We start from the raw sequence: 27,634 nt of genomic DNA, 5'->3' as shown, positions 1-27,634 counted from the left end.
GAGCCTTCCGACAGCTGGAATCTCTGCTTTCAAAAACAAACAAGGCAGTCCTCAGATCAGGAGCGCCGTCTCTATGCCTGAAAAGACAACAGATGCTGCCATTTTCTCTTTGCACCTCAAAAACAAATTAAAAGTCAACCAGAGAGAGAAAAGCAAATGAAAAAAAAATGAAGTCATTTATCCCCAGTGGTGACATTGACAGACAGCCGTAATTGAGCAGGTCGTCTTGTTCCATTAAGAGAATGATGGACCCCATTTCATTGCCCTCAAGGTTGGCCACTCTATCCCTGATGAGAATTTCCCACTAATAAGCAGTATTAATTATGCTTTAATTGGTATAAGTGTTGAACTGTATGAGGAGTATAAAGTGGAAGAGGAGGCTGATGAAAAAGGCAGCCGGCCTGTCTTAAGAAGATGATAACCGCTTAATTGTTATTGATGTGTCAAATTTGTGACTGTGGCTGTAGGTATTTTGAAATAGCAGAGGAGGGATGTGTGGGTTTTCTGAAACACTGGAAAGTTCTCTGCTTGGTAATGAAATTACAGGCAGTCGCGTTGCTTTATAAAAGCCAAAGTTGACGTTTTATTTGTTCTTGGCAGTCAGAATCGCTTCCCTTCGCAGCAGAAATTTACTTTACTTTGGTTTAGCTTGATTTCATGCATTTTATCATTTTATTGCTTAAAGAAAAACACTATTTCTATCAGAACTTTCCAAGACTTTTTTTAACTGGGTCTACAACCGATAGTTTAATAATTTTCACTTTCACAAAAAAAAGTCAAATCCCGACGTGCGAGCGATCTGAAACGCTGCACACGTCTCGTCAGGTGGTATGAAATTAGACTAGCGACTTAACAGCTCCCAGCAGATCGACGTGGATTCCTTCAGGATAGGTAAAAAGAATGAACATATGCTGCTTGACAGCTGCATCGGGCACAAAGAGATTCCGTCTCGTCACAAGTGCTCTTGACAGATAAAAACAGTAATCTCAATAGATGCTATTTATGGGAGAAAATGGAGGAATCATGCAGCAAGTGACTGGCGTAAATGGTGCCGGGACAATCTGGGCTCAGATGAGAGGAATTCTCATGGCTGCATTAGTGTGGAACACGGCACCATCAAAGTAATACGCATTCCCTCTCGGGGCAGAGTATTTTCCTGTCTTTTTTCCCCTTAAACGTCTGACTAAATATAACTAAGCTGAAGGATCTTATACTTTTCATCTGCGCTGATTCCAGTGTCTTTAAATCCGAGCATATATTTGTTTGGATTCCTCCGTATTGTTTTTCAGCTGTTCCTCTTTCCTCACAGGTCCCAGGTTATCGCCAGGAGCAGGTCGAGAAGGGGCTGAAGCTCTTCGGCCAGCTCATTAACAACAAGGTGTACCTGCTGTGTTTTATCCGAACTCTGGAGGCCCAGCGGAGCTTCTCCATGAGAGACCGTGGCAACGTGGCCTCACTCATCATGACGGTGCTGCAGAGCAAGTTGGAGTATGCCACCGATGTCCTGAAGCACCTGCTGTCTGACCTCATAGATCGCAACCTTGAGAGCAAGAACCACCCCAAGCTGCTGCTACGCAGGTGAAAAGCATTTAAGAGGGCATTTTAAATGAAGTTTGTTTCAGAATATATCAACCTTTTATGCCAAAGAGGGCAGAATTTCAATTTCAATTGTTTTTGTGACCTTGGGTTTTTGGCTGTGTCTCAGAGCAGTACCAGAGTGAATTGCCAAGCGCATCATTAGTGAAGTAATTATGATTCATTATCAGAGAATCCAATTTCAAAATGCAAAGGAAGGGACAAAAACATTCATTCATGCAAAGGAAACGCGTGATTGTGAGCGCTCACACTGTATCACAGTCACAATCCTCCCTGCAATTTGCTGTCAGCCTTAATGGCAGACCCTTGAACGCTGCGCTATATGTGGCTCTGATTCCTGCCTGTGGTGTTTGCTTAATATGATTATTGCTACTCGAGTAAACAGGCTCCCTTACAGCCGTCGTGGTGCTTATATTCATCTTTATACATACAGTATATGCACACAGTAGTTCACATTTTTTTGCCTTAAGGTTGTCAAACCCCTCAAATGATTTGATAGGCAAGACAAGTTAATTTGCCTGCCTAATTACGACTATTCTGCTTATTCTTATTCTGCCTTTGGCTAAAGGCTCCTAAAGACATACAAATACGACAAATGTACATTTGAGGCGGACAGAACGGAGGTTGTCTGTGCTATCTACACAAAAGCAGGCACATTTCTCTTCCAAGAGGCTGCTCTGGCTCTGCTTGGTGATGCAGAGAGATTGTTTTCTAAGGAGGTGTGGTGAGACACAGCCAGAGCTCACAGACAGAGTGGCGGCCATTAAACAATCAAGTTTATATCTTCTGGCAGAAAATACAGGGTAAGAGGTTGTTTGCAGCAGAGAGGAGAAGAGAATAAGACAGTCGAATCAAGATAACCACCGAGGCATGACGGAACGATGCGAGATCAGTTTATTGATCAGCAGCATGCTGAATGTGCCGTATTCAGGTGTTGCTGATACATGTCAACACACTTTCACAGGTTTCTTTCCACCTCTCTTCGTCCCTCCTTCCTAGCCGCTGACAAAGAGGGAAGCAAAATGTGGAGAACGCGCCAAAGGGAGGAGAGATAGCACATGTTTACAACAGAACGAACGCCTGGGTGATTGCCCGTTTGTCAAACACAGATTGTGATGACCGCTGATCAGACCGTCTTCAGCTCATTCTTTCTCCTTGGATGCGCTCATTAGTCCTTCAGCATCTCAACATGGATTTCCGATGTGATGAGCGAGCTATGCCGCCCCACGGTGTGGGTTGAGCGGCGTGTCCTTGGATAGGGCTGAAAATAGCCCAGATACAGACATAGGGCTAAAGTGATGAAGCTTTTTATTGTCTTGGAAGGACAGCACCCCTACCTCTTTTCCCTTTATCTTTGTCCTTTTTTTCCTTATTTGTGTTATTCGCTCACACTCCACTAGTTTTTCTACAGGTCTCTCTTTTTTTTTAAAGCGACACCATCATGTATCTTCTCTCAATCTATATTCCCAGCTTCTCTTCGCTCATCCCGCTTCCTTGATTGCTAAATCAATCCTTAAAGTGTGTGAGCAGGGTGTCGCTGGCACAGCATCAGAGCATGGCTACCCATTGCCTCCTCTTCCAAGAAACGTGCGCGCGTACGTGTATGTCCGTCTTTTTTCGTCTCACTCTGCACAAACACACATCCTTCCATCTGTCCCATCTCAACCTGTGCTGAAGCACAGCCACCAGGCAAGCTAACTGTCAAGAGACTTCCAGAACCATCTGTCGCAATCTCCTCCTTTAACTCCACTCTCACACCACTATCCCTTTTCCCATCATGCAGAGTTCAGCAACTTTTTTTTAGCTTTGATTGCAGTCGATGGATCAGAAAATAGAACTCGGCGTGTTTGCATGCTAATCACAACAGCCTGGTCTTTTTAAATAAGATCAGTTTGACAAATAAACTGGTTTGCAGTTCTGCAGGAGGTAACCGGTGTCTAAAGATGGCTGCCGCAGATACAGCTCTGTGGCACCGACTTTAAAATATGCAATAAACGTGCGATAAAACACATGTTCCATCAATCCATTGTCGGTAATCATGGGATTCAGCACTGCCCGTTCCACTGTGTGCTACATCATCCTCGTCTCCCTCTGGCCATTTCTAACTAACCACCAACAGGCAAATCTGACCGTGACAACACGCTGCGACACATTTCACAATGTTGACCCACAGTCGTTAGCTGCAGCTCAGCAGACTTTGAGAAGAGTACGGTACTTGTAAGTTAGAGCCTGACGCACGGAGCCCATTTTTATCCCCGTTCCCCGTAGAGTGCGCTGTGATCAAGAATGAGCATAAGCAAACTGGCGGTGTCGTGCCAAGACTTCTTATTACTGCTGGGCTGGCACCCACCACCAAAGGCAGACACACACAGAGTCAACACTCGCTGGCACAGGTGATCATTTTGGAATATATACGCAGTGGGATTAATTTGTGCTTTTTGTATGCTATCCTTAAAAGGGGCACACTTGTCCACTCACACAGGCACACACAAACATTGTTGGATCTAATGAAAAGGGAAAGAAAGAAGGGAAAAAGCAAGGGAAGACCAAGCCAAGGCATTTGTTCTCATTCTTTTATTTCCCTTTGCTTTCTCACTTCCTTCCGTGTTCTCCTCCTCCTTTTTTCAGTCCGCCTTTCATCTGTTTGATAGATGGGCTACATTTGTAGCCATCGAGAGGGATTTGGAAGTGTGTGTGATTACAGGATCCAGAATGGGCACAGCCAGCGGGAGGGGGGGGCGGCTACTGCAAAGACACATGAAAGCGAAGATGAAACGTGACCCTGTTGACCCTGGGATCTGTGGATGGAAGGAGGGCGGGAGGGGCGGCAAAATGAAAGCGTGGGCACAGCGAGAGGCAGGAAGTTAATCCCCCAAGGTGTTGTGCCAGTGTTGGCAGGGGGTACCAAGCTGACCCTCTAGCACAGTGGACACCATGTCCCCCCTCATTCCTCAGTGTGGTGCTTCTTAAATAGGCTGTGTACAAGGGTGGGAGGGCTGCAGATGGCAAAGAAAATAAGGGCCAAAATCTGCCCGCACACAATGGGCCCTAATCCTAAAATATTGATGCTTGCCGTAGTTTCTCGTCGAAGATGGGAGGGAGGGGTCTGAATTTAAGGTGTTCTGACAGATTAGCCACACACCCCCGCTGCTGGTCAAGACGGTCACTGTCAAAAGATATCTGATCCTCGCCTCTGCTTTTTTCCCTCGTCACCGCTGTTGTTATTGTGTATGCATATTAGCCATTCACATGGGATCAATCACACCGTTGGCCCTGGTCAACACACATCCGTGCACACACACACACACACACACACACACACACACACACCACTTTACCACACCAGTGGAGCATGGCTGCCAGACGGAGAAAAAGGGAGACGTATTCATTCACGTTTTATTGTACGCAGATCGGGTGTTAGTCCACTGAATAGGCGAGGGAGTGCTTGATAATGAGGCCAGTGTTATTACAGCGCCGCTCCAGACCCTAACGACATCAATCCACCGGGATCAAATAAAGGCTTTTAATTGCTTTGCCTCATATTAAACTCCCCGCCACCATAGATGAGCTGCCCTTGGCATGCCTGAGCATTAAAGCCATCATATTGCATGAGCAAAAGCTCCTTCTCAATTGTCTTGCGACCATATTTGTAGAAGGAAGGCTTCTTCAATACGCCCAGACATAATGTTTAGCAGAGTATTCCATGATCTTTGCAATATTTATGTTGGTAATATGAGCACTGGGATCACATGTTCATTATGTTCTTTGTGTGTGTTTGCAGGACAGAGTCTGTCGCTGAGAAAATGCTGACAAACTGGTTCACATTCCTCCTCTACAAATTTCTGAAGGTAACAGTTTTGTTTCCATTCATGCTAAACATTATTAATGTACTTGTAACTGTTTTTTTGATTCAGACTTAAGTTCATGATATGTAAGGCATATAAAAGGCATGTTTTTTAGTTTAATTATTTATATCTCTTTTAACTCACACTGAATACGTAATTTTCATCAATATGTGTATATATATATGTAGGTAATCACATTTCTTATTTGGGGGAATAAAAGCTGGATACCTGCAACCTGTGAAAAGTCTATAAAATGCCTTTCCAAAAGCAATATTTCAGAGATATCCTCACTGTCTGACCTGAGTGAACTCTGCTGACATTATGGTGCAGAAATGGCTTCACTCTTCTTCTCCCCCTCTCCAATCCTCTTTACAGGAGTGTGCAGGTGAACCACTCTTTTCCCTCTTCTGTGCTATCAAGCAGCAGATGGAAAAAGGCCCCATTGACTCCATCACGGGAGAGGCGCGCTACTCACTCAGCGAGGACAAGCTCATCAGGCAACAGATTGACTACAAGACACTGGTAAGCGGGATCATCTGTATGGGCCCAAGTGCTGGTGGAGGGCACTGAATATGATTTAGGAGACAAAGGGAAAAAAGGGTCAGTATGGGTCGCCGGTCATGAGACAAGTTACGGCACTTTTAGGTTGTCATTGTCACGCTTGACATGTGGAGGGCACGGGAGGCACTTCCTGGTCAGACTGTCACTGTCAAGGAAGATATACATGCACATTTGTCTGCACAATGCAGAAACCGTCTTCGATGATTTTATTTATATATATATATATATATATATATATGTGTGTGTGTGTGTGTGTGTGTGTGTGTGTGTGTGTAGACTACTTATACTTTAATTTAGCTTGATGGCAAGTTGTTACTATTTAAAATCCTTATGGATAGTTTTATTACATAGTCACAAGACAACCTGCTGCCTTATTTGTAATGTGTATTTGTAATTATCTTCCAATTATAGCAGTTTTATCTGGCACCTTGAGGCGGTACTGACAGGGCTGATAAACATCCGAGTGTTATAATTAGCTGGTTTACTGCTCATCAATTCAGCTAACATATTGTGTGTATTTTGAGGCTGTGAGGAAAGAGCCGTTACCCCGATGAATCTGAACAATGCTGTTGCCAACCCTTCAGCAAACACAAAAGGATTTCAGTTCCACTGAGTCCGTGGTGCAGTCATCATTGACATGAAAACTGACCAGACGCTGTCAATAGTTCACAATATGTGCAGAGGATGTAAGACAGAATGCTCCTCTTATTGGTTACCCATAAAAAGACTCAACAGGGCTATTATGGTGACTGACCTCCCACCCCACCCCACCCCCTCACCCCGGTGTATATTTCTGTTACAGGTGGTTAACTGTATCCACCCAGAGAACGAGAAAAGCCCGGAGATCCAGGTGAAGGTCCTCAACTGTGACACCATCAGCCAAGTGAAGGAGAAAATCTTGGACGCCATCTACAAGAACGTTCCTCACTCCCACCGCCTGAAGGCCTCCGACATGGATCTGGGTAAAAAAAAATTCACACGCGCGCTCCAAGCAAAATAAGCAAGAACATTTTTAATGTTTGGTAGTTTGTCAGTTACATTTCAGACACGAGCGGCGTTGAGCCCTCAGGTCCCTGTGCTGTCTATTAGCAGCTCTGTTCATGCTAGACTCCCATCTCTGGAGCACCCATTGATTATTTTTTTCCCCGATCCCTGATCAAATGTAGCAAAACCAGAGAAGCTTTTCGGGCAAACCCCGAAAGAGGCCGGTTCTTTCCTGCCTCGGTCTGTGATCGGTCTCTCCCCCTCCTTAAGCTTGGATCATTCTTTATGACGCATCTGCGTCAGATGATTGATCTGATGTTTGTTTGGTGATTTATTTATTTTTTATATCTGGTTATTTGAGAGGTTTTTCCTCAGGATTGTGTGTCTTCCTGTAAGAGAACGGTTGTCTCGGTAAGACTGCACCCACAAACACGAGCACAACAGCACGATCCAAGATGGTTTATTTGTTCGTGCATAATGAGCTGCCTCCCCGCCACCCATCATGCTTTTATGGTCTTATATTGCCAGATAGATTTTTGAACCCCCTCCTCGTGTGTTCATAAGCATATTTATGACCAACCCCTGATCCATGATGGGCTGAGTGCCTGCTGTGGGGAATCCGCCCGTGTGATCCCTAAGCGAATAGATTGGTTTAGCCTTTTGACAACATTCTTGGATAAAATTGTTTTGTGCCCCCCTTTGGGTGGGATGCGTTCTTCTATTATTGTTCATCGCATGAGGGAATAGGAAATTGGGAGTTAGTCGGCCCTTCAGTCTGTGTCTCTGTGATTATGAGATTGAATAAATGCAAGCTCACCAGAGAGCACATGGAAGTACTTCAGGCAGTGCAGGCGGGCAGGAATTTTGCAGGTTTGGTTTTTTGCTCTAGCTGCGTCTTCATTTTAAACTTTGTCTGTGCACCCAGGGAAGTATCAGAGGTCATCATGACACAGACACAAGGTGCACATTTATAATATCTGATACAGATAATGGGATTGTGACAGGCCTCTCCTCGGGAGGATTGGCCATCATTATTTAGTTTGTTTGTATTATTTCTATTCCGATGCAATCTGCGATCGCCTGCAGGGTTTCAGGAAAGATGGAAGTGAACAAAGAAGATTTTCTGTGTGTCATGTTCTGTGTTGCAAATTTGTGTCAGGAATCTCTGAGGAGAACGTTCACCTTCAGCCTTTCTCTTCAACATTCCCCAAAAGAGTTTCTCTTTGACTGTCTAAAATGTACTTTTTTTTCTGGCAGAGACCACTGTGGGCTTTTTTTACATTTTTTTAATCTCCATTTGTTTGCTCAGCCTTATCTGGAGACCAACTCTCATTTGCATCTTTATAGGAAGATGCACTGTATGGAGATAATCTTTATTTCCTGCAGATTTTTTCAAATACAATTCTGGTGGGTCCTCCAAAGACAGGCCTCATCATGCACTGCTGTGATTGCTGCTTTGTTTTCCTGTTTGTGATCGGAATGGGAGATGACAGTGGCTGATGCATGTGGGAAGCACAGCTAGGAGGCACAGACGCAATAACATATTCATAAAGCCCATGGAGCCAACAAAAAGAGAGAAGGAATCATGTGTTTCCCTCCAAGATGGCTTTTCTTTTTCCACTTATGATAATGGTGCCGCACCATTATGGCACATTTCAAAGCTTTTTGGCTTCTTATGTGCTGAGGTTGCACAGCTGCAGAAGATCTGGGGTGGTGTAAATTTAGAAACGCAGATGTAAATTCACTGTAATGCGTCAATCACGTCTCAATGAGGTGACACTTTTTTCTTTAAAGCAATCACTTTATACAGATTTTATATCTGTAATGTGCTATTTTATCACGGCCTTTCATTTTTTTTATGACACTGTAATATAATGGATTTAATTAAAATAAAATATAGCAGCCGGCTGGTGTCTGGCCGTCAATACGAGCAGTTCTTCCAGTCTGTTCTTGTCACCCGTGAGGTTAACCGAGGAGTATTACATTAATTGCACGGACGTCCTTTCTTGATTGCAGAGTGGCGCCAGGGTCGAGGACAGCGCATGATCCTGCAGGACGAGGACATCACCACAAAGATCGAAGCAGACTGGAAGAGACTTAACATGTTGTCCCATTATCAGGTACAACCATATAAATCTCAATTTTAAAAAGTCTCCTTTGACCCAAAAAGCAAAGCACCACAATGAATCAAGAATGTGTTTGAATGAGTTATGGGAAATGTCCAAAAGCCCTCTGATCCACTACAGAAAACCAGATTGCACCACAAACACATTTAGACTTGACTCGAAGGGATCTGCAATTCCATACTAACCCTTTCTACTTTATTTTTGGTAACCCAATTTCCCTCAGATGTGGTGGTTTGATATAAAAATGATAAATGCGTAACCCACTTTGTTGACGATCTTGTTTCGCCACTAATCAAATCAATTGATCCGCATCATTGATTGATGCCAACCCAAATGTGCTGCCAAATATGGCTGCGGGATGTCCTCCAGATATATATATGAATATTATCTGTCCAGTTAGGAGCTAACATGAGGAGCCAGACGTGCTCAATTGCATCACGTGCTCTGCTAAAAAACAATCAAGTAAATACGTCATAAAGTCATCCACCCACTCTGTCTTTAGTTACCACGTGACAGTTTGTGTTACAAACCCAATAAAAACTTCTATTTCTTTTCTAGGAACACAAAAAAATCTCTTCAATCTGGTATTTGGGATATCTGATGTTTTTGTCTCTGTATTGAGAGACCTTTGTTTGTGGCTCCCCTCTTTCAGGAAAGCCGGCTCTGCCTTCAGCCTCCCTGCAAATGTTATTGCCCCAAATGCCACCCCTCCTTTTCATTATGTCCCATTGTGCTTTGCTCATTTTATATCCCTCCGACATGTTAAGAGCAGTGATCAGGGACCACACTTAAGGGTGTTGAGAGTTGGGGGGGCGTCACACAAAGGAATAGCACGATCTGCCCTGTGGGCCTCCTGCTTACAATAATATAAACATATTATGCAAAAGGAGCAGATTGAGTGACTGGGTGAAATAATGATACAATCTTAATAAAGCTCCACCACACACTCGCTCCCTCTCAAACACACACGCACATGCAAAAAGGCCCCTGGATCTGAAGCCCCTTTCTATCCACCCACACTGTGATAGAGATCGCTTCAATTAACCCTGCCTTACCCTACAGCACAAGTAGCCAGATTATGCAGAAAAGTTTTTTTTTTCTCTGTGTGTGTGTGTGTGTGCATGGTAGAGAGAGAGCGTGTATTGTGTTAATTGAATCTTGTTGAACGTGGAGGCAAGGCTGACTTCCTTCATTTCTTCATGCTTTTATTCACACATTTTAGATGGAGAGCAATACAGATAAAAAGCGTGTGAGATTCCTCAAACACACACACACACACACCCCTACACCTACTCAACCCTGGAGGAAGGATATTATTGAATCGAGACTGTGGGATATCTCCTCTCATGCAGAACCCTCCTACTTGTCAATTATCATATGCATGTGTGGGCTTAATGGAGCGCACAAGGGTTATAAGATATTGTGTTGATCTACATGAAAGTAGAGTAAATGGAGGAGAGCATCAAAAATGACAGACCCGGCAATCTGCAGGGTTTTGATTGGTTGTGTTAGAAATTTGCACACATCTAAATAAATTTAGTCCAATGGCCTGTGTTCCCGAGGCTCATTTAAATAAAAATTGCGTGTCTGTGCTTTCAGGTGCCGGATAATGCAGTGATGGCTCTGGTTCCGAAACAAGTCACGGCTTACAATTCAGTGAACAACTCAACCGTGTCTCGAACTTCAGCAAGTAAATACGGTGAGCGGCTGATTCTACGGCAGGTCAAAGCCGTTTTGTTGCTTTCACGACCCATGATTTTACAGATGTGTGTAAAAAGGGGAAAGTAGAATATCTGGTGATGTGGTTTCACAGGACACGGCAACTTTGCCATAATTTAGAGCGCTGGCAAGGATTTGAATTTTAAAAACGGACAACATGGACTTTTTCTCCTTCTTCTGTTGGGCCTCTCGAGACAAAAGGTCCGTCTGCTCTCTGTCTCCTTGAACCTGAGAAACCATCACGGTTGCCGCTGATCAAAGGACTCGCGTCAACGGCCACAAACACTTCAGACGCATCAAACGGGACGCCACGTTATTAGGCTCGCCTCATCTCCATGCGGTCGCGCCTCACCATCTCCGCTTCCAAATTAGACAAGATAGGACAAGGTGCAGTGGAAAATGGAGGAAGAATGGCAAGAATATCGCCTCCGTACAATTTCTTTAAGGGATTGACATCAAACACAAGTGTGAGCACCCGGCCGGGCACTCGAATGACTTTGAACTCTTTCTGAACAGGATTGACCAAAAGTGGAGGAAAAGAAGGAACAAAACAGGAATGGAATCCAAAAGATTAGGAAAAAACACTGATATCATGAGTCAACGCCATGAAAGGAAAAACCTCGGGACTTTGATGTGATGTTTTCAGAAACTGGGGAAAATAACACCTCCTCTGTCTGATGCTGGATCAGAATAGAATCGAGCCTCCAGCGTATCCATGACTCCCAGAATAAATAACATTCCAACGTCATAATTGTTATTACATTCCAGTCCCTCTTGCTCTGCAGCTAATATCTCCAACCCGCTTTTACTTTCTTCTCCTGCTTCTCTGAGCAAATTGATTTTTGTCGCCGATTTTTGATTTCTGCTCCTCTTTTTAAAGCGTGATCAATTTTTTTCACACTGTGTAAACATTCACTGAGCCGTGTGTTTGGAAATGTCATCACCACTCTGGCCATTGGGTGGGCCATACATATTTCATCTCCCCTGACACCTGTTCGATTTTGTGTCAGCCGCCGATGCCGCGTCTCCTCCGCAGGACAAGAAAGCATAAAAAATTAAGCATGCGCACTTTTTTAAAGTTTCATATCTCAGCTCGCAGAGCTGCAAATTAGAAACCGCCGAAAGCTTCCACAATACCGCAAACACTTTGACTTTCTCTAACATTTGAGAGAAAAGTTGTTTATTATTTTTCCATTTGTTCTTCCGAAGCCGTTTCTCAGTGGTGTTTTTTCAGCATGTGGCAGAGATTAAATCCTCGTGATGTGCGGCGCCTCAATCTGTGATAAATCAATGTTTGGACGTTTTCTGGCGATGTCGTTTCAAGTATTTTGTGAACTAACTCTGCCCACAGAGAACATGATCAAATACTCCGGAAGCCCAGACAGCCTTCGCTCTCGCACCCCCATGATCACTCCTGACCTGGAGAGCGGCGTCAAGGTTTGGCACCTGGTGAAGAACCACGAACACGGAGACCAAAAGGAGGGCGACCGCGGCAGCAAGATGGTCTCAGAGATCTACCTGACACGACTTCTGGCTACCAAGGTGGGCCCTCTGTTTGCTTTTCTTTTATAAGGAAATACCCATTTAATCCCTGATTACTCAGTGGGCCTGGAGTCATCCTGGTGACCTCACTTATGGTAATTGTATTTCAAGGGAATTTATTATTCAAGAGAAAACAATTTGTTCTGTACATTTCTTTTCTTATCTGAAGATCTCGTGGCCTCACCCTCACCCCTCAATATTCATATTTACTTTCCATGAGTCATTGCAGTGGAAATGATTATTCAGATGTATTCATCTATTCCCTCAGGTAGGAAAGGGAAAATAGATATTTCTGGTTTTTTCTTCTCCATTGTATTTGCAGCATGGCAGCAAATCAAAAAGGCCAACAAAAAAGATCCACACAGCTAGATGTTTCCGTATATTACAGAAAATGTACAGAGACGGCAACAGAAGGATTCTGTGTGACTGCCTTTCTCCCTGAAAGAGACTTTAATTAGCTGGATGTAAGGACATCAGCCATTGTGGAAGATCTGTCATTTTATTGTGAGACTGGCCGTGAGATGCAGGAGAGAGCTTTCAGGGAGGTAAAAGCAAAACAGAACATTGATGCTCCGAGCCGGAGCGCTCATCCTCTGTCCACTTTTTTGAACAGTTTACATAGGGAAGATCAACTGTGTTCTGTGTATGTATTGTAAACACACATTGCAAGCGCGCTAATACAGTGTGCTGTACACAGTCAACATATCAGGCAAACAGGACTTTGGACGGAACCAGGGGAAATAAATTGCTCCTAGGTGCTATAATGATGAGACCATATAGGGAAAGTCAGAATATCACACACACCACCCTATATTAATGTCATCAAGTGTGTGTGCACAAAAGCTATAGCAGGACGTGGGAGGGAAGGATGGATCGGTCGTGTCGACATAACTTACTCGATAGCCTCCCTCCCACCTCCATCTAAGTCAGCAAGGCCTATTTCCCCGCCATTATGGCATTCTGGGGAGCAGAACGGTGGCTTCCCTTTGCAGACAGCACGCCGTCTTTCCAGATGAATTGTTTTTTATCAAATTACTAGTTTATCTTGGCCGGCCATCTCTCTCTGTGAGAAATGATTAGGCAGACAGGAAGTGCAATTGACTGCATTTGGCTCTCACCTTGGCCATAAATACCTCTCCCTGGCAACGCCACTGACGTCTCTCATATTAGCTCCATCAGTGTCACAATGACCGAGTGTGGGCACCAAGTGCACGTTGAGGAGCAACACAAGTGTGCTCCTTTTTATTTTCATCCCGACATTTCTCTTTTGGGGCGCCATGATTATTGTTTGCCTTCCGTTTTTCGGCGTCAAAACAACCAGGTGACAGACAACCAGTGTGTTTGCAGAGTGACGTAATGACAGGTTAAATTCGCACCAGTCGACACTGGTGTGAATGAGTTCCCCTCGAGGGTAGCAAACATGTGACGTGGCAGTCTTGGCACTTGCATACGGTGACATACAGCAGACACACGTATGTGCGTGCATGCGAGACCGTGCAGGCTGCCGCTTTGAAGGCTTGAGAAAGAGATTCCATCTTCATAGGAAAATGATAAGCTGTCAGGAATGTGGGCCACATTAGAATTATAGCCGTGATTGTCAGACTAACAGGATTCTCTCTTGCCGCTCTCTGCTACTTCTCTTGACTCTGTCATTCGGTCACCCGCTCCAACCCAAATTGGATTTTTATTTGCTGGTGCCTGTACACACCTCATCTGCCGCTCTCAATGGCCTCTTCCACTGATAGGAAACCTCTGTCGTTTCATTTCCATCTCTCACTCTAGCCTTTTCTCATGCATCCTACCAGCTTATTCTTTACAAGAGGATTAAATTCGCTCGCTCTCTGTCTTTCCCATTTTCTCCTCCTCTTTCTCAAAGTTGCCAACATTAAATCAAATTAGGGTCAATGGTGCAGTGTGGGAGTTAATCCGGGAACACAAAGAAGCTTAGGAGATGTGCCTCCTGTTCCCAGATATTATTAAAAGTCAGCTGTGAAATAACAATTTCCTCCATCAAAGCTTAAGACATATTTATGGGTCAAGTCATATAAAAATAATCATATAAAAGCAACACTATCAGAGAGGCTACGTGCACGATTCAAACTTACACAGGTCACAACTAGAAATCTTCACTCTTTATTTTTCTTTTGTGGGCTTGAGTTCAGTATATGTCTTTCCATATTCAGTAAAAGCCCAATGGTTAATCTCTCTCTTTAAAGCGATCCATTTTTGATCTTGCCACCCTCAGGGCACGTTGCAGAAGTTTGTGGACGATCTGTTTGAGACCATCTTCAGCACAGCCCACCGAGGCAGCGCCCTGCCACTGGCCATCAAATACATGTTTGACTTCTTGGACGAGCAGGCCGACAAACACAACATACACGACCCCCACGTCCGACACACGTGGAAGAGCAACTGGTGAGTCAGACGTCTGAAATGTGCATAAAACCAGAATTGGGCGGTTTTGATGCCTCTCTCAATTCTTTAGGGATGCAGAATCTATTTTGTTGTTTGAGCCACCCACAACTGTGACCTTTGTTTCATTTAAGCCACTGCAGATATCGTCAGTACATTTTGGCACGTTTCACATGGCAGCGCTGTGCCGGTGCCAAGCTTCACCACACGCCTCTTCCCCTCCTAATATCCATTAACCACAGGGGCACATAATCTTCATTAAAACCAACCACAAGGGGCTAATCCAATTGGCTGCCAAGACTCTATTATCGGGGATAACTGGGCCAAAACATGCCTGCCACTTTGGAAATCTCCATAGTAACAAATGCACACTCCCAGGTGGAGAAGTTGCACCACTGTATTAATATCTGCTGATTAATTTAGGCCACTCTGACCTCAGCGAACTCACCCTCGGAGGCCGGTAAAACTTAAATAAGCAACAGTAGACCAAATATGTTGAGAAGCAGAGTAGAGGGGGGGAAGAAAGGGAAGTAAAGTCAGCGGGAGTTAAACAAACCCTAATATCTCATTAGCCTCTCGGCCTCTCCCAAGATCCCAACATGCATCACTCAGCCCAAGGCCAAAAACCTTAGAGGGGAAGGGAAAAATGATGATGATTAAAAAAAAAAATAGGAAGGGATTATTTATTTTGTACAATGTCCCCAAAATTTTCTCCTTTTCATTTGAATTATTGGTCCATTTGCAGCATGTTAAGTGTACATCCCCCCCTCCCCCGGAGCATTGGGAGGTTTCGCTGTTAGATTTGCCCTCAGAATGGGCTCAAAATAAAGGGTTCTGATTGAATAGCAATCACACCCGCGATCACACACAGGTTGGTGCTTATGTCAGATTTGCTTTGTGGCACCATGTGGGTGTTCTTTGGGCCTCCCCATGTCCCATCAAACTAAGGCTCGTCATCATACTTATCTAACCAGAGCCTCTACACATCACTGTTACCCCCTCAGGACTTTCTATGCTCGCACGTTTATAGGCTGGTTTAATTCCTCGAGGTTATCAAAAATCTTTAAACTAATCCCCAATTTTTGCGCTCAGATTCTGACAGCTCAGCATGAGTTAATGGCAAATTCTGAGCCTCATCCGTGTTCCATGCCAAAGATCATAATTGGATATTCCGGTTACTGCAAAAATACTACGGGATGACACCGTTTTCGTTTCTCATACGGACTCAAATAATACACATCTCAATGCACAGGGCAGCTGGGGCAGGCTTTCAGCAATTGGGATGGGGGGGGGGTGCATTAATATCCCTTTGATCCTCCATCTGATCTAATCCCACCAGATTCCTTGTTTAGTTCTGTGGTTGGTTTTACTTTTATAAATGCTTAGTGGAGGTTTAAATGATTATATTTTAGACACTCCCATCCACCTGCCACCCAGAAATGTTAGGGAGATATATAGACATTGCAGTGATTTTGATTTGCAGAGTAGGACAGTACATCCAGCCCAGCAAACAGTTCCAGAAAAGTAATTTTCATGTTTTTAATGCCACTTGAGCTCCTAAACTGCACCACAGATAAAACAGCCATGTATCTATTCAGTTTCACCCAAACGAGGACAGCAAATAAACAGACTTGTACATTTTTATTATTCTGGGCAGGCTTACTTGCACAAATAGAGTAATATGAACTGTGTTGCTGTACATCCCACAGTGAGCACCCCAGGACACTGCTGGAAAAAATGAGAAGCAGACACAACCTGGCTTTAAAGATAAAGGTTTTATTGAATTGAGCACACACATCAGAAACAGCCGGGTCTGTGTACCAGCTCTGCAATGACAATGAACCTGCTCCCCCTCCTGCGCCTGAGTCTCCTACTTCAGAGCAGAAAATATAAAAAAAATTAGCAGTTCAGCTGGCCTGTTCAGTTATTTATACTCTGATTCTGTGTCAAGGGAGCTTTAGAATCAATGCAAAACAGATCCAAAATCTAATGGGATTGGGTATATTATGTAGAGTCCAATGTCCTGTACAGGAATTGTCATTAAACCTGCAGAATAATGTCCATTTATTTAAAGGAAGTGTAAGTAAAATCCATCTATAAAGTTTATCAGCAGAAATTGATAGTTTCTCTCCTCCCTCTCTGCAGCCTACCTCTGCGGTTCTGGGTGAATGTGATCAAGAACCCTCAGTTTGTCTTTGACATATACAAGAGCAGCATCACGGACGCCTGTCTCTCTGTGGTGGCTCAGACCTTCATGGACTCCTGCTCCACCTCAGAACACCGCCTTGGGAAAGACTCACCCTCCAACAAGCTGCTTTATGCCAAGGACATCCCCAGTTACAAGAGCTGGGTGGAGAGGTGAGCTGTTGATAAGGATGGCTGAGAATGAGCGTGTGTGCTAGCAAAAACACAGAACAGCCATGTTTTATTCATGGGTAGCACTGGTCTATGGGCCGTGAAACAATCCAAATTAACTCCGCTTTAGATCAGTGAGACAGGGGAGGCAGTGAGATGAATGTACAGCTTTAAGAGCCTGTGTTTGCAGTGTAAGAAATATGTCAGGATGACCTGTTGACTCCAACATTGATATATTTTGATGACATCAGGAAATTCACTATCACTCCATGTAGTGAATGTTTAATGAAGCCAACAGTTCAGTGATTGGTGATATTCACAATTGAAAGCCTGAAGCTTATGACAGAACAAGAGTTAGGAAGTAGTGCAGCTGTCTTCTGCTGTTCAGCCATGACAAAAGGTCTTGAGAAGTGCAATGAAACTCGGACACAACAAATTTATTCATCCACATGGAAACGCAGCTTATTGACTGAAGGAGACAGTTGAGATATTGGCACTTACATAAACAGTAGGACTTGACTTCAAGACCTCATATGTACTTTAAATTAAGCATTTTAATGCAACTGTTGCGAGGGTCTGAATTGGTTTTATACTTTAGCGTGAACATTTGTAATTGGGTAGGCTAAAATATCCAAGCATGCATTCATCAAGGCATTTTTTTGCTTTTTCCTAAACCAACACATCTGGCATTGAGTCTCACAATGCCCTTTTCTCTGAAAGGCCCTTCAGCAGTTAACAGGTGGTTGCAGGTGTGACCTGTGTGCAAAGGTTATAAAGAGCATCCACTGCCTATTCCTTTGCTCAGAAGACTTGCATCCTGGCAATTCCGTGACTCCAGCCCACATGTCCAGTAATACCGAGCCAAGCGTCAGGCCTGTCCTCAAATCTGCTGCAGCTTACAGGAATTTAATATGTAAATAACCCAGTTTAATTAACATAGTTGAGAGGGGCTACACAGCTGCTGCTGACAGTGACTGATTACCCACACCTCCATGCAGCGCATTTGTTCTGTTGTGTTCAAGGTTGAAGTCTAAAGTCCGTCAGCGCCTGTTGATTTTAGGTGCATTTAAATCACCTCTGGGCTGTAAGAATGTCACAGTTCTTCAGAAAACTGCTGCTAACAAATGACGATTTTCAGTCTATAATAATCCGTTATACAGGTGAGTCACTTAAGGGCACGTTTTTAATGCCAACCTAAACTTCCTGCTTTTTGGATCATGCTGTGATCTGTAAACACTCATGAATGTCTCCCCCTCCCAACAGGTACTACTCAGACATTAATAAGATGCCAGCGATCAGCGACCAGGACATGAACGCCTACTTGGCAGAACAGTCACGGATGCACATGAACGAGTTCAACAGCATGAGCTCTCTCAGCGAAATTTACTCCTATGTGGGTAAATACACCGAAGAGGTGAGTGAAAAGGACATTTGGTTGATTTAGGACACATGTCATTTTGTAATATTTAAAGGAGATCATACTCATTAGGACTAAAATCTAAGAGAGAGAGGGAGAGGCCAGGAAAGGAGCCAGGGGAAGGGATGGGTCAGAAGAGGGGGAGAAGAGAGAAGGGAGGAGCTAGGCCAAGAGAGGAAAGAGTCAGGTGATTCTATTCAAAGTAATTTACTTTGTCAACTGGACTGGATTTCTTCAGTTCTTAACTCGCTAGGGACCGAGCTTGAAAATATAGCCTTAAGGACCATTAGCATGCTAATGATCTATGGGGTCGTTCACCTAGTTTCAGTTAAGGTGTGTCCGCTGGCTGAAATGGTGTTGGAAGGAGTGGAGGACCGGAAGTGCTTCAGCCCACCACCTCTGTTTAAGGATGTTTTTTTCAATTTGACATGGATAGCTTCCTTGACACCCCTCTCAAACCAGCGGTCGTCTCTGGCCAGTATCCGTACTTCGCTGTCCTTAAAGGAGTGCCCGCTCTGTAAGTGGACTGTTGAGTCCTGACCTGGAGAGGTTGTTTGGTTTCACCATGTGAGCCAGCAGACAAAGGGGAGACACCTTAACTGAAACTAGGTGAACAACCCTGCCAACAAGTCTCAGGTGACCACCCAGATCATTAGCATGCTAATGGTCCTTAAGGGTTAGATTTTCTAGCTCGGTCCCCAGCGAGTTGAGAACTGAAGAAATGTCTTCAAAGAGAAGAAATCCATTAAGCTGGAGAAACTCACAATGAATGCAAACTGAGCTGAGAACTAGAATTCTTGAAATATTCATCCCAAGTGTATGTCATATTTCTAAAGGAAATATTAAGTTTCAACACACTCCAGCCAGAGAAATCTAACCTAATGACTTCCTAATTCAAAAGTTGAAGGTAAAAAAAAAAGACTGAATGGAGAACAAAGTCAGTCTGTCTGACCAGTCTCTTTGTATCATGTGTGTTTACCTCACCGTGGCAGATTGTGTGTATGCTGGAGCACGACGATGGAGCCAGGAAACAGAGGCTGGCCATCAAGCTGGAGCAGGTGGTGGCCTTGATGACTCTGGAGAGCTGAGGACCGCACTTCCCAGGGCGCACTGGGAAGAGACCCCATCAGAAACCGAGCTGTGCCTGAGCGAAGACCTGTCCCCATCTCCCCCCGCCCATCGTGACTTCCTCCTTCCGCCTTTCAGAGATGACTTCTTCCTTGGCCTTTTTTCTGCTTCCTCTTGCCCAAAAATATTTTTAGTTCCTCATCCACACTGCTGCATAAACTAGTTTCTGAAAAAAACAAACCTGAAGGGTGGTTCTGGACTGAGGTTGGCATCATCCACAGTGCAATGTGTGTGTGGGGGGGGGGGGTTCCTCATCTTTACCACAGGGAGCGCTTGAGGGGTGAATGCTTGAAAGGTGGCCATATTGGCAAACGTCAGTCCCCCTGCAGGAAGAAAAGAGGGGGAAAGCATTTTATGTTGCCTTCAAGAATTTATACTGATAGGTAAATCTTAAGAAAAGAAAAAAAAAACTATGTTGGCTGTTCATTGCGTTGAGAACTTTTTTTCAAGAATAGAATAGTGGAATCATCTCTAAAGTACATTTTATTGTAGTTAAATATTGACGTGGGAAGCTTCAAATGTGACATCTGCAAGCCAAATGAACACCAATGAAGAGAAATAATGCAAGAATGGTTTGCCAAGTTTACACTGTACCTATGAGTGAAGTATACATATCTTCAAAATTTGGGGCAAGTCCAGGCAAACCTAGAATGTTCCTTCAATGTAGCTGGAGTTGTATTTAAGAAAGACTGATGGGGAGGGGTTAGTGCTTCTCTGAACCTTTCCTGTATTAAGATGTGACTGAGGCAAAAACTTTTCAAACCAGAGCATCCCTAATCTTTCCCCCTTCGCAGTGTTCGCACAGACCCCCCCCCCGCCCGCATATATTTACTTCAAAGAAAGTGCTCATGATTTCTGCTTCCACCTGGCTAATGAGAAAATTAACCTATTTGACAAACCCTGGAGGACGCGACCCAACTGGGATCCTCCATAAGAAGCACACAAACAACTCTGGAACAAAGTCGCGACTGCTGAACAAAACATTGGGAGCAGTCTTTGGCCGCTTCCGATCTCGTGCCGCCTTTTGCGACGGTCTGTCAAAGCACACACACGCACAGAGACGCACATAATCAGCAGCTACGGTCCTCACTGCCCAGACAACCAAACCTGGAGGGAATACGGGGGCTGACTGAGGTGAACTGGGGAAAACAAGGGATTCAGTACAGTGATGGCCAACTGCTTTATCCTGGGGCTCTGTTTGTGAGAGTAGCACTCGCTTCCTAGGATGTTCTTATTTAAAGACTTTCGTGAGGAGGAAAAAACAAAACAAGATGGACTTAGTCGGTCTGCCAAAAACCAAAGGAGCTTGAAAAATTTTCAAAATGGTCAAAGTGCCACTGAGGAAATGACTTTAAAAAACGGACTATTAAAAAGACAACCATTTCTGCAAGATGAAAATATTGTGACTGGAACTTTCTGAACCTGTGTGATATTTCTGACCTCAGCGTGTCAGGTTGCGAGGCTCTGCGGACGAGGTGATCCGATCCTCCATCCTCTTTACGTCGTCCCGAATCTCTCCGGCTCTCGACACCGTTTCCTCCCTCGTGTTCAGCTCCTGACTTAACCAGTTTTCTTTACTGTTTTGCACAAGTGTTGGAGATGGTAGCTAGTTGCATACTGCAAAACCCCAACTCTTGAGTTTGTAACTGTGAGGCGCTCTTGTCTGTACTAGTGTAGTTGTCCTCAGTGGCGGTAGGGGCCGTCCTTCTCCAAGCCTCAAAAAAAAACGAAAACAAAAAAAACAGCTGAAGGAGCAGAACAGATGTGAGCATCAGGACAGGATAAACAAACAGGTAAAGATGTGTTGGAGAGAGCGATTGAGAGTGATAATGGAGGCGCCCTCCGGACCTTTAGACCTCTGCCCTTTCTTTTGCCTTGACAACGTGCCCCATGTGGTGATGTGAATGTGTGAAGACCGCCCAGGTCCACCTTGGGTCCTTTATTGGCTTTTTAAGCGCATGTAAAACGTAAACAACTTAAGAAACTTATTTAAAAAAGTGAAAAATAAGAAAATCAAGCCTTGCAATGATGATGTGGATGTGTTTTTATCTTTCTTTTGCTTGGACGAAACAGATGGGATAAGAGGATTGTTAATGTAATAAAACTATAGGTTTAGTTTAAGGTGGAACCTTTATCCATTCCAATTCCTCCCCCAGAACCACATACCTGTGTTTTTAGGCTGAATAAACCTGATATATATCTTTGCATGTTTATCTTTTTGGATGGTATGAAATGGAACTGCCTTGCTCAAAGACACTACTAGTCGGGGCTTTAGAGTCATTTACACACTTATAACAATTGACATCAATGATCGATCTCACGCCAACATGGTCTTGAATTTTGCTGTCCCACCACTGCAGATCATCAGGTTCACAGTGAAGCCCTTCACAGCTACAACATCCAATTGCAACTGTGCCATATTGTATCTGTCAAACTTTGGCAAGTGACCGTTTCTTTTAGCTTGTGTCAAATTTGCTTCATATTGTCCATAAAGTGGACAAGCAGGATCGTTAAAATCTCCATATTTGTTTGCAGAAAAAACATTAAGCATAGATAAAGCAAGGCTGGCGCCATCGTTTAGCATCTATAGATAGATTCAGAGGCCCTCCATAACAAACTGTATCTTGAAAGCAGATGTGTTCCTCACCTCTGAAGACAGTCCTGGAACGTTCCGTGGATGCGTCCCGTCTTTGTCTTCTCTCCGCTCCGTCTCTTCCTGTGACAAAGGTCGTCCTTTAGCGGTCGCCCTGAGTTTCCAAGAACACAGATAAAGTTTCCACCTTGAAACTTTTTGTAAGAAGAAAAAAGTCCTCCTAGCTCAGTGTTATAGCAGGTGTTACGGAAACATGCTAGAAAATTTACGAGACCATTATTTGAAAGAAAGAGTATCTTATCAACAGATAAAAATGAAACCTGGGGGATATACGGTGAGCTTCTCTAACTTTGTTATAATTAATTGTATACCTGTGTATGTAAATATAATGCATTCCTATTTTGCAGTCAAGAACAAAATACTATTTGTAATATAGAATAAACTTTATTATGAAACCAAACATGTCCTATGTGTCATTTGTTCCTGTCGTCTTCTTAAAAGCAACATTTTAAAAATACATGAACATATATACTTGGCTGGAATAACCTGGAGGTGGCATAGACATTTGTTTTCAAATAAATAGGTGTTCTAAATAAAATACCCCGAGTGAAATTCTAACCTTGGGGATACGTGATCTATTCTGCCATAATGGGACCAACAAAGGTTTGTTACAGTTTGAAACTATGGTTGTTGTAATTCCCACCTCTATTCTGTAAATACTTTTGGATTCCTCAAAAGCATGCAGCTTGTACACTGATTTCCATCCCAGTGACAGGTGGTAGGTCACGCAGATTAAGTATCAGGGGATTTCTACATCGTGTTCATGCGCTGGATTCTCAACTGGAACAGCAGAAAGGTCACAATTTCATTTGTATCAAGTGGCTCGGTTCCTCAAATCACCACCGTTCAGCAGATGGTGTCAGTTCCTCATTCTACTGTTTAACACTTGAAGAGTCCAAACTTGAGTTTAATAACATCCTCTGAAAACTGAAAAGGTTTTTTTTGGCTTTTATCAGAAAATGCAAAATGTCCAACCAGGTTTACGCCATGAAAATGACGGCATTTCAAATAGAGGTGAGAAAACTAAAAAACAGGAGTGAAGGATGAGGAAATGGGAAGCTGTGCAGCAAAGAACAACGACTGTGCTGGAGGGTAAACCACTAGACAGGAGGCTGAAATGGCTGATGGGACAAGAGATTGAACTGGCCCAGTGTCACCCTCCATAAACTAACCAGTGAACTGGGAATAATGGGTGGGATACAGACGAATGTTTAAGGAGAGGAGAGGGGGCCACCAAGTGTCACCCTAATTCTCTGACCAGTCAGGTGGGAATAATGGAAGGAAGGCGAGAGGCAACTGGGAGGGGTGTCGGGTTAGGAGAGGTTGGACAGAGGTAGTGAAGGTGGCAGGATGATAGAGAGGCACTGGTGATTGCTTCACAGCAGGGGTGGTTCACACACCCATGATCATTGCTGGCCTTTTCATCCCCCCTACACACAAACACACACACAGAAGCTCAGATGAGCTGGAGAAGAGTTTTAGGTGCTTTGGTAGCAATCAGTGTTAGAGGGCATGTGGGGTTATGAGACTGGATAATCGATAAAGCTGAACCTGCTGCGTCGGGAACTCCAACTCTTATTCATCCTCTGGTCACATCGGCTTAACAGACTTATCTTCATGACAAGAGATGATTAGATTTACTGTCAAAAGAGCAATTGCTAAGATTAATATCTCTCTCTCAGCTTCTGTGGCAAAGTTCTCCTTCAGAAATGAAGATGTTTGAGGACCAGGTCCACGTAGGGAAATACAGAAGCGCCCGATACATCTAAGGCTCCATTAGTAATCACACTCGATTCATCTTCAAATCTAGTCCGCGGACCTTATTTCCACCCAAATAATCATGGCAACTGTTGAAATATTTACATTTTGTGACATAAAGCCAAAGGAGAGTTTTCTCAGGTGTCTCCTCCTGTGAGTGGCTGTTTGCTGAGCCGCCTGTGTGACTGGCAGATTGAGGATTTGGATTGGACACTGGTTGACAGGTCTATTTTCAGCGGCGGACTCAAAGTTATTGACAACAGCACTAAAGCAGATGGGTGCAATTACTAATATTAGTCAATTCTCCTCCTCCTGCTCCGTCTGAGTAAACGCAGCTGTCATTCATGGCAGCAGGGACAGAGAAATCAGAAACACCATCACTCCAAATCTGAATCTGTCCAGAGCTTTGTGTCGAGGTCCAGCCAGGTCTGGTGATGTGTCACAAGTCTCACATGAACCTGCCCCAGCCCTGAGAAACACACACTGCATGCTCTGGAGTCTTTATGGGCTCTACAAATCTCTCCCCCCACCCCCCATTTTAGCTCCTAATCAATAACAACCATGCAATTCCTTTTAAACTGCACATTTGCTCCCCAGGCTCCAGCACCATATGCTCTCAGAAACACAAATTACTGCGGCTTTGCAGGCCGACATGCAGACATACAGAAAAGTGATGATCTGGTTGAGGACTACACTGAATAAATGTGACTTTATTGTCTATTCAAATGTCCAGCACGTGTTTTTGGTTGTTTTTTTTCCTGATAATGGATAATGGCTGTGCAACTGGCAAGTGTACGTCCTGAATTTTCCCTGCTGCTCTTTGGACACATGAATGAATACAGTGGGAGGAAATGGCATTCAGCCAGTAATTGATTTCAATCAGCAGCGTGGCAGATGTGCACTTCACTACTCTCCCTCCATTCAAATGCCCAAATCAATACACAACATCCGGCCCACGAATGACAACATTCGGACACAATGTAACGAAACCAAAACAGATATTTGTGAATGTAATGAACATGCTGCTCTTCAAATATTCAAAGAAAAATGTGTGACATTTTAACAAAAAGGGGCATAATTGGGGTATTTCAGGCAATCCACATGAGGAGCAACTAAAGCTCAAAGCAGCAAATTCAGACTGACAATCTGAATCGAATGAATGACTATTATTTTGTTGTACGGCAAAGGCAAATGCTGATATCTGAGCAAGGAGAAATGATTCATCAGGTAGTGTCGGGCGTTTCTCAGCTGTTGCTGTGGCCAGGCAGCAGACAAAGGGCAGCCCTCTATCGCAGTCAGCCACCTGTGGGTGTCCGTCTCCGGCTCCATCACGCTCCTCATTTCCACCATGTTAGGCTGACTACAATAGACAGGAGCCCATCAGCTGGCCTGGGAGCTGGCCCGCAGTCTCTGTAGACCCTCTATCGCACGACACAAAGAGGAATGGTGCCAGGAACGCCGAGATGAACACAAATACCCACCCACACCCTGAAACAAACACACAAACAAAGCTTCTCCAGTAGATTATGAATATGAATCATTATCTGTCCTAGTTTGTAGCCGACCGAGATTGAGTCTTTCCAGCATTCTTGGCCCCGGGACATCACCACAGAGGCTGAAGGGTTAACTCAAGAGGTCAGTTGATCCAACACTTAAATATACAGGAAATATACATGTATCCCTAATGTCAGAACCTCACGCCAGACACTGGCTATATATATAAAAATACTGTATAGTCACTTACAGATGTCTGCCACTTACATAATTGTGATTCCCTAATTGATTAATCAGCAGTCGGCTGACCAGCCCAAGGCTGAGGCTGTTCCTTTGCCATAACTAATGAAAACAGCCGGAGCTGCCCACAGTCTGAGTCACAGGTGGATGGCAGCAAAGTGGCTGTTTGCAGTGAAGTGCTCTAGGTAATTGAAGTGCTCACCCACTGGTGCTGGGTGCTGAGAGAAGCAGAGGGGAGCACAGATTGGTTCGCTGAATGGAAAGAGTCCAAATACGCCTGGAAAACAAACTTTCTTTACGTATGCATAGACAAAAAGAAGAGGAGGCTTGGGTGGTAGTTATCTAGGATAAATGATAGTCAGCCGTCGTGGAGATGAGGGACAGAGTCCTGGAAGATGCTCGTGCGGGTACACACTGCATAAATAATCTCATTTCCATGCTAATAATCCTCAACTGTGCACACACGCAGGTAGAGGGGGTCGTGTGCCAGAATAGCAGGACGGAGTGGAGCACAGCAGTGTGTGACAGCTGTGTGGCACAGCTGGGGAAGACAGATAACCCTCAGCCTGCAGAAGCTGACAACACAGCCACATTCCTCCTCAGAAGACTGAAAATACCTTCAGCTGGCCCTTGCTCTCCTTCTCTCCCTCTCCTCCATACCAGTCACTCTTGTGCTCCCTCAAAATGATTCTTCCTCTTTCAAGCAGTCTCTTCTTGTCCCCATTACAACCCTCACCCCGTCAGTGTCCTCTTCATATCTCTACAGTGGACGGTGGCCTACGGAGAACACCTGACCAGGGCTCTCGGCACGCCCTGCGGCCATCCATCATCTCTTTTTATTCCGTCTTCAACAGGTGAAAAACAGGACCTTAAGCAGAAATGGAGTCAAATCCAGGCTGTAACACGGCATTCACATTCACAACTGCAATTGGTGCGTGTATTTGGGGAAGAGCTTTGACCAACTGATAAACAACTCCCACAAGAGGGAGGGTTTTTTTACTTTGAAAAACACTATAAAGCATTCATCAGCGTCAGGTCTAAATTCACTGAACACTCCGGTTGAGGTAAAAAAATAATAATGAAAATAATAAAGCAGAATTAGACACACTTGAGCTGAATGCACTCGACTACATGTGGTGGACATCAGCACACAGTATGTAAATCATCCTGGTCCGACTTATTGCAGTAGTGTTCGGTAATAGTCACCTCTAAAACACAGCCTGAGGCTCGGACGAGCTGCTCAGGGCCGTCTGGACCTCCGACAGCCTCCTCGGAGGCATGTGTTGCCATAATCGATTTACACAGCAATCACAGATCTGCATGCACAAGTGACCTTCAAAAGTCCTTGAGTGCAATTTTGCTCTGCTGATCAAAAGTCATCCCACAGAGGTGATTCCTGAAACGGTTGTTTATGGGTGCGTTTCGGATGTCGGTGATCGTCTGCCGATGCTGAATGACATTTGAGTGAGTTGAGATTTTCTGAAGATAATAAACATTCGGACAAAAACAAAACTCCTTTTATAAAATGGAACTGCTGCAACAAAGGCCATGCTTTCAGAAAAGCCTTATTATTTTGGACAGCACGAGAAAATCTTTTAACTCTGCACACTTCCTTCCTGCTGGTTCTGTGCTACATAAATCTAGATAACGTCTGGCATTTATTTTACCAGTTACCTGCAAGGGGAAAAACTGGATGAAAGCTCACAGCGTTCCGTCAAAAAAAAGAGGGATTGCAGATGGAAACCCTTGTGTGGCGCTTTTTCACTGTCGGCATCCATCCGTTTACCTCGCTGCCAAACTGGTG

The 27,634-nt window shown here is 44.2% G+C and overlaps 1 protein-coding gene and 1 long non-coding RNA gene across 3 annotated transcripts in view; one reads left to right on the top strand and one right to left on the bottom strand.

Moving 5' to 3' along the window:
• plxna4 (plexin A4) overlaps window positions 1-22,738 on the top strand; it is a 146,477-nt gene extending 123,739 nt beyond the window's left edge. The window contains exons 22-32 of the mRNA XM_057022015.1: window positions 1,310-1,578; window positions 5,378-5,444; window positions 5,817-5,963; window positions 6,805-6,964; window positions 9,003-9,106; window positions 10,712-10,811; window positions 12,183-12,373; window positions 14,619-14,788; window positions 16,931-17,143; window positions 18,404-18,554; window positions 19,550-22,738. Of these exons, the coding sequence (XP_056877995.1) occupies window positions 1,310-1,578; window positions 5,378-5,444; window positions 5,817-5,963; window positions 6,805-6,964; window positions 9,003-9,106; window positions 10,712-10,811; window positions 12,183-12,373; window positions 14,619-14,788; window positions 16,931-17,143; window positions 18,404-18,554; window positions 19,550-19,645 (1,668 nt within the window). The 3' untranslated portion in view covers window positions 19,646-22,738. The remainder of the gene's footprint in view (window positions 1-1,309; window positions 1,579-5,377; window positions 5,445-5,816; window positions 5,964-6,804; window positions 6,965-9,002; window positions 9,107-10,711; window positions 10,812-12,182; window positions 12,374-14,618; window positions 14,789-16,930; window positions 17,144-18,403; window positions 18,555-19,549) is intronic.
• LOC130519003 (uncharacterized) overlaps window positions 16,542-27,634 on the bottom strand; it is a 54,560-nt gene continuing 43,467 nt past the window's right edge. The window contains exons 4-8 of one of the 2 annotated variants that reach the window (XR_008948195.1): window positions 22,333-22,432; window positions 21,126-21,400; window positions 19,867-20,008; window positions 19,542-19,667; window positions 16,542-17,183 (exon numbers count right to left, since the gene is read on the bottom strand). This is a non-coding gene — a long non-coding RNA (uncharacterized LOC130519003). The remainder of the gene's footprint in view (window positions 17,184-19,541; window positions 19,668-19,866; window positions 20,009-21,125; window positions 21,401-22,332; window positions 22,433-27,634) is intronic. The other variant, XR_008948194.1, reaches the window with a different exon arrangement.

This window comes from Takifugu flavidus, chromosome 22, assembly GCF_003711565.1.
Source record: "Takifugu flavidus isolate HTHZ2018 chromosome 22, ASM371156v2, whole genome shotgun sequence".
Lineage (NCBI taxonomy): Eukaryota > Metazoa > Chordata > Actinopteri > Tetraodontiformes > Tetraodontidae > Takifugu > Takifugu flavidus.
Note: the sequence above shows the minus strand (reverse complement) of the source record. Positions and strands in the feature narration are given on the sequence as shown.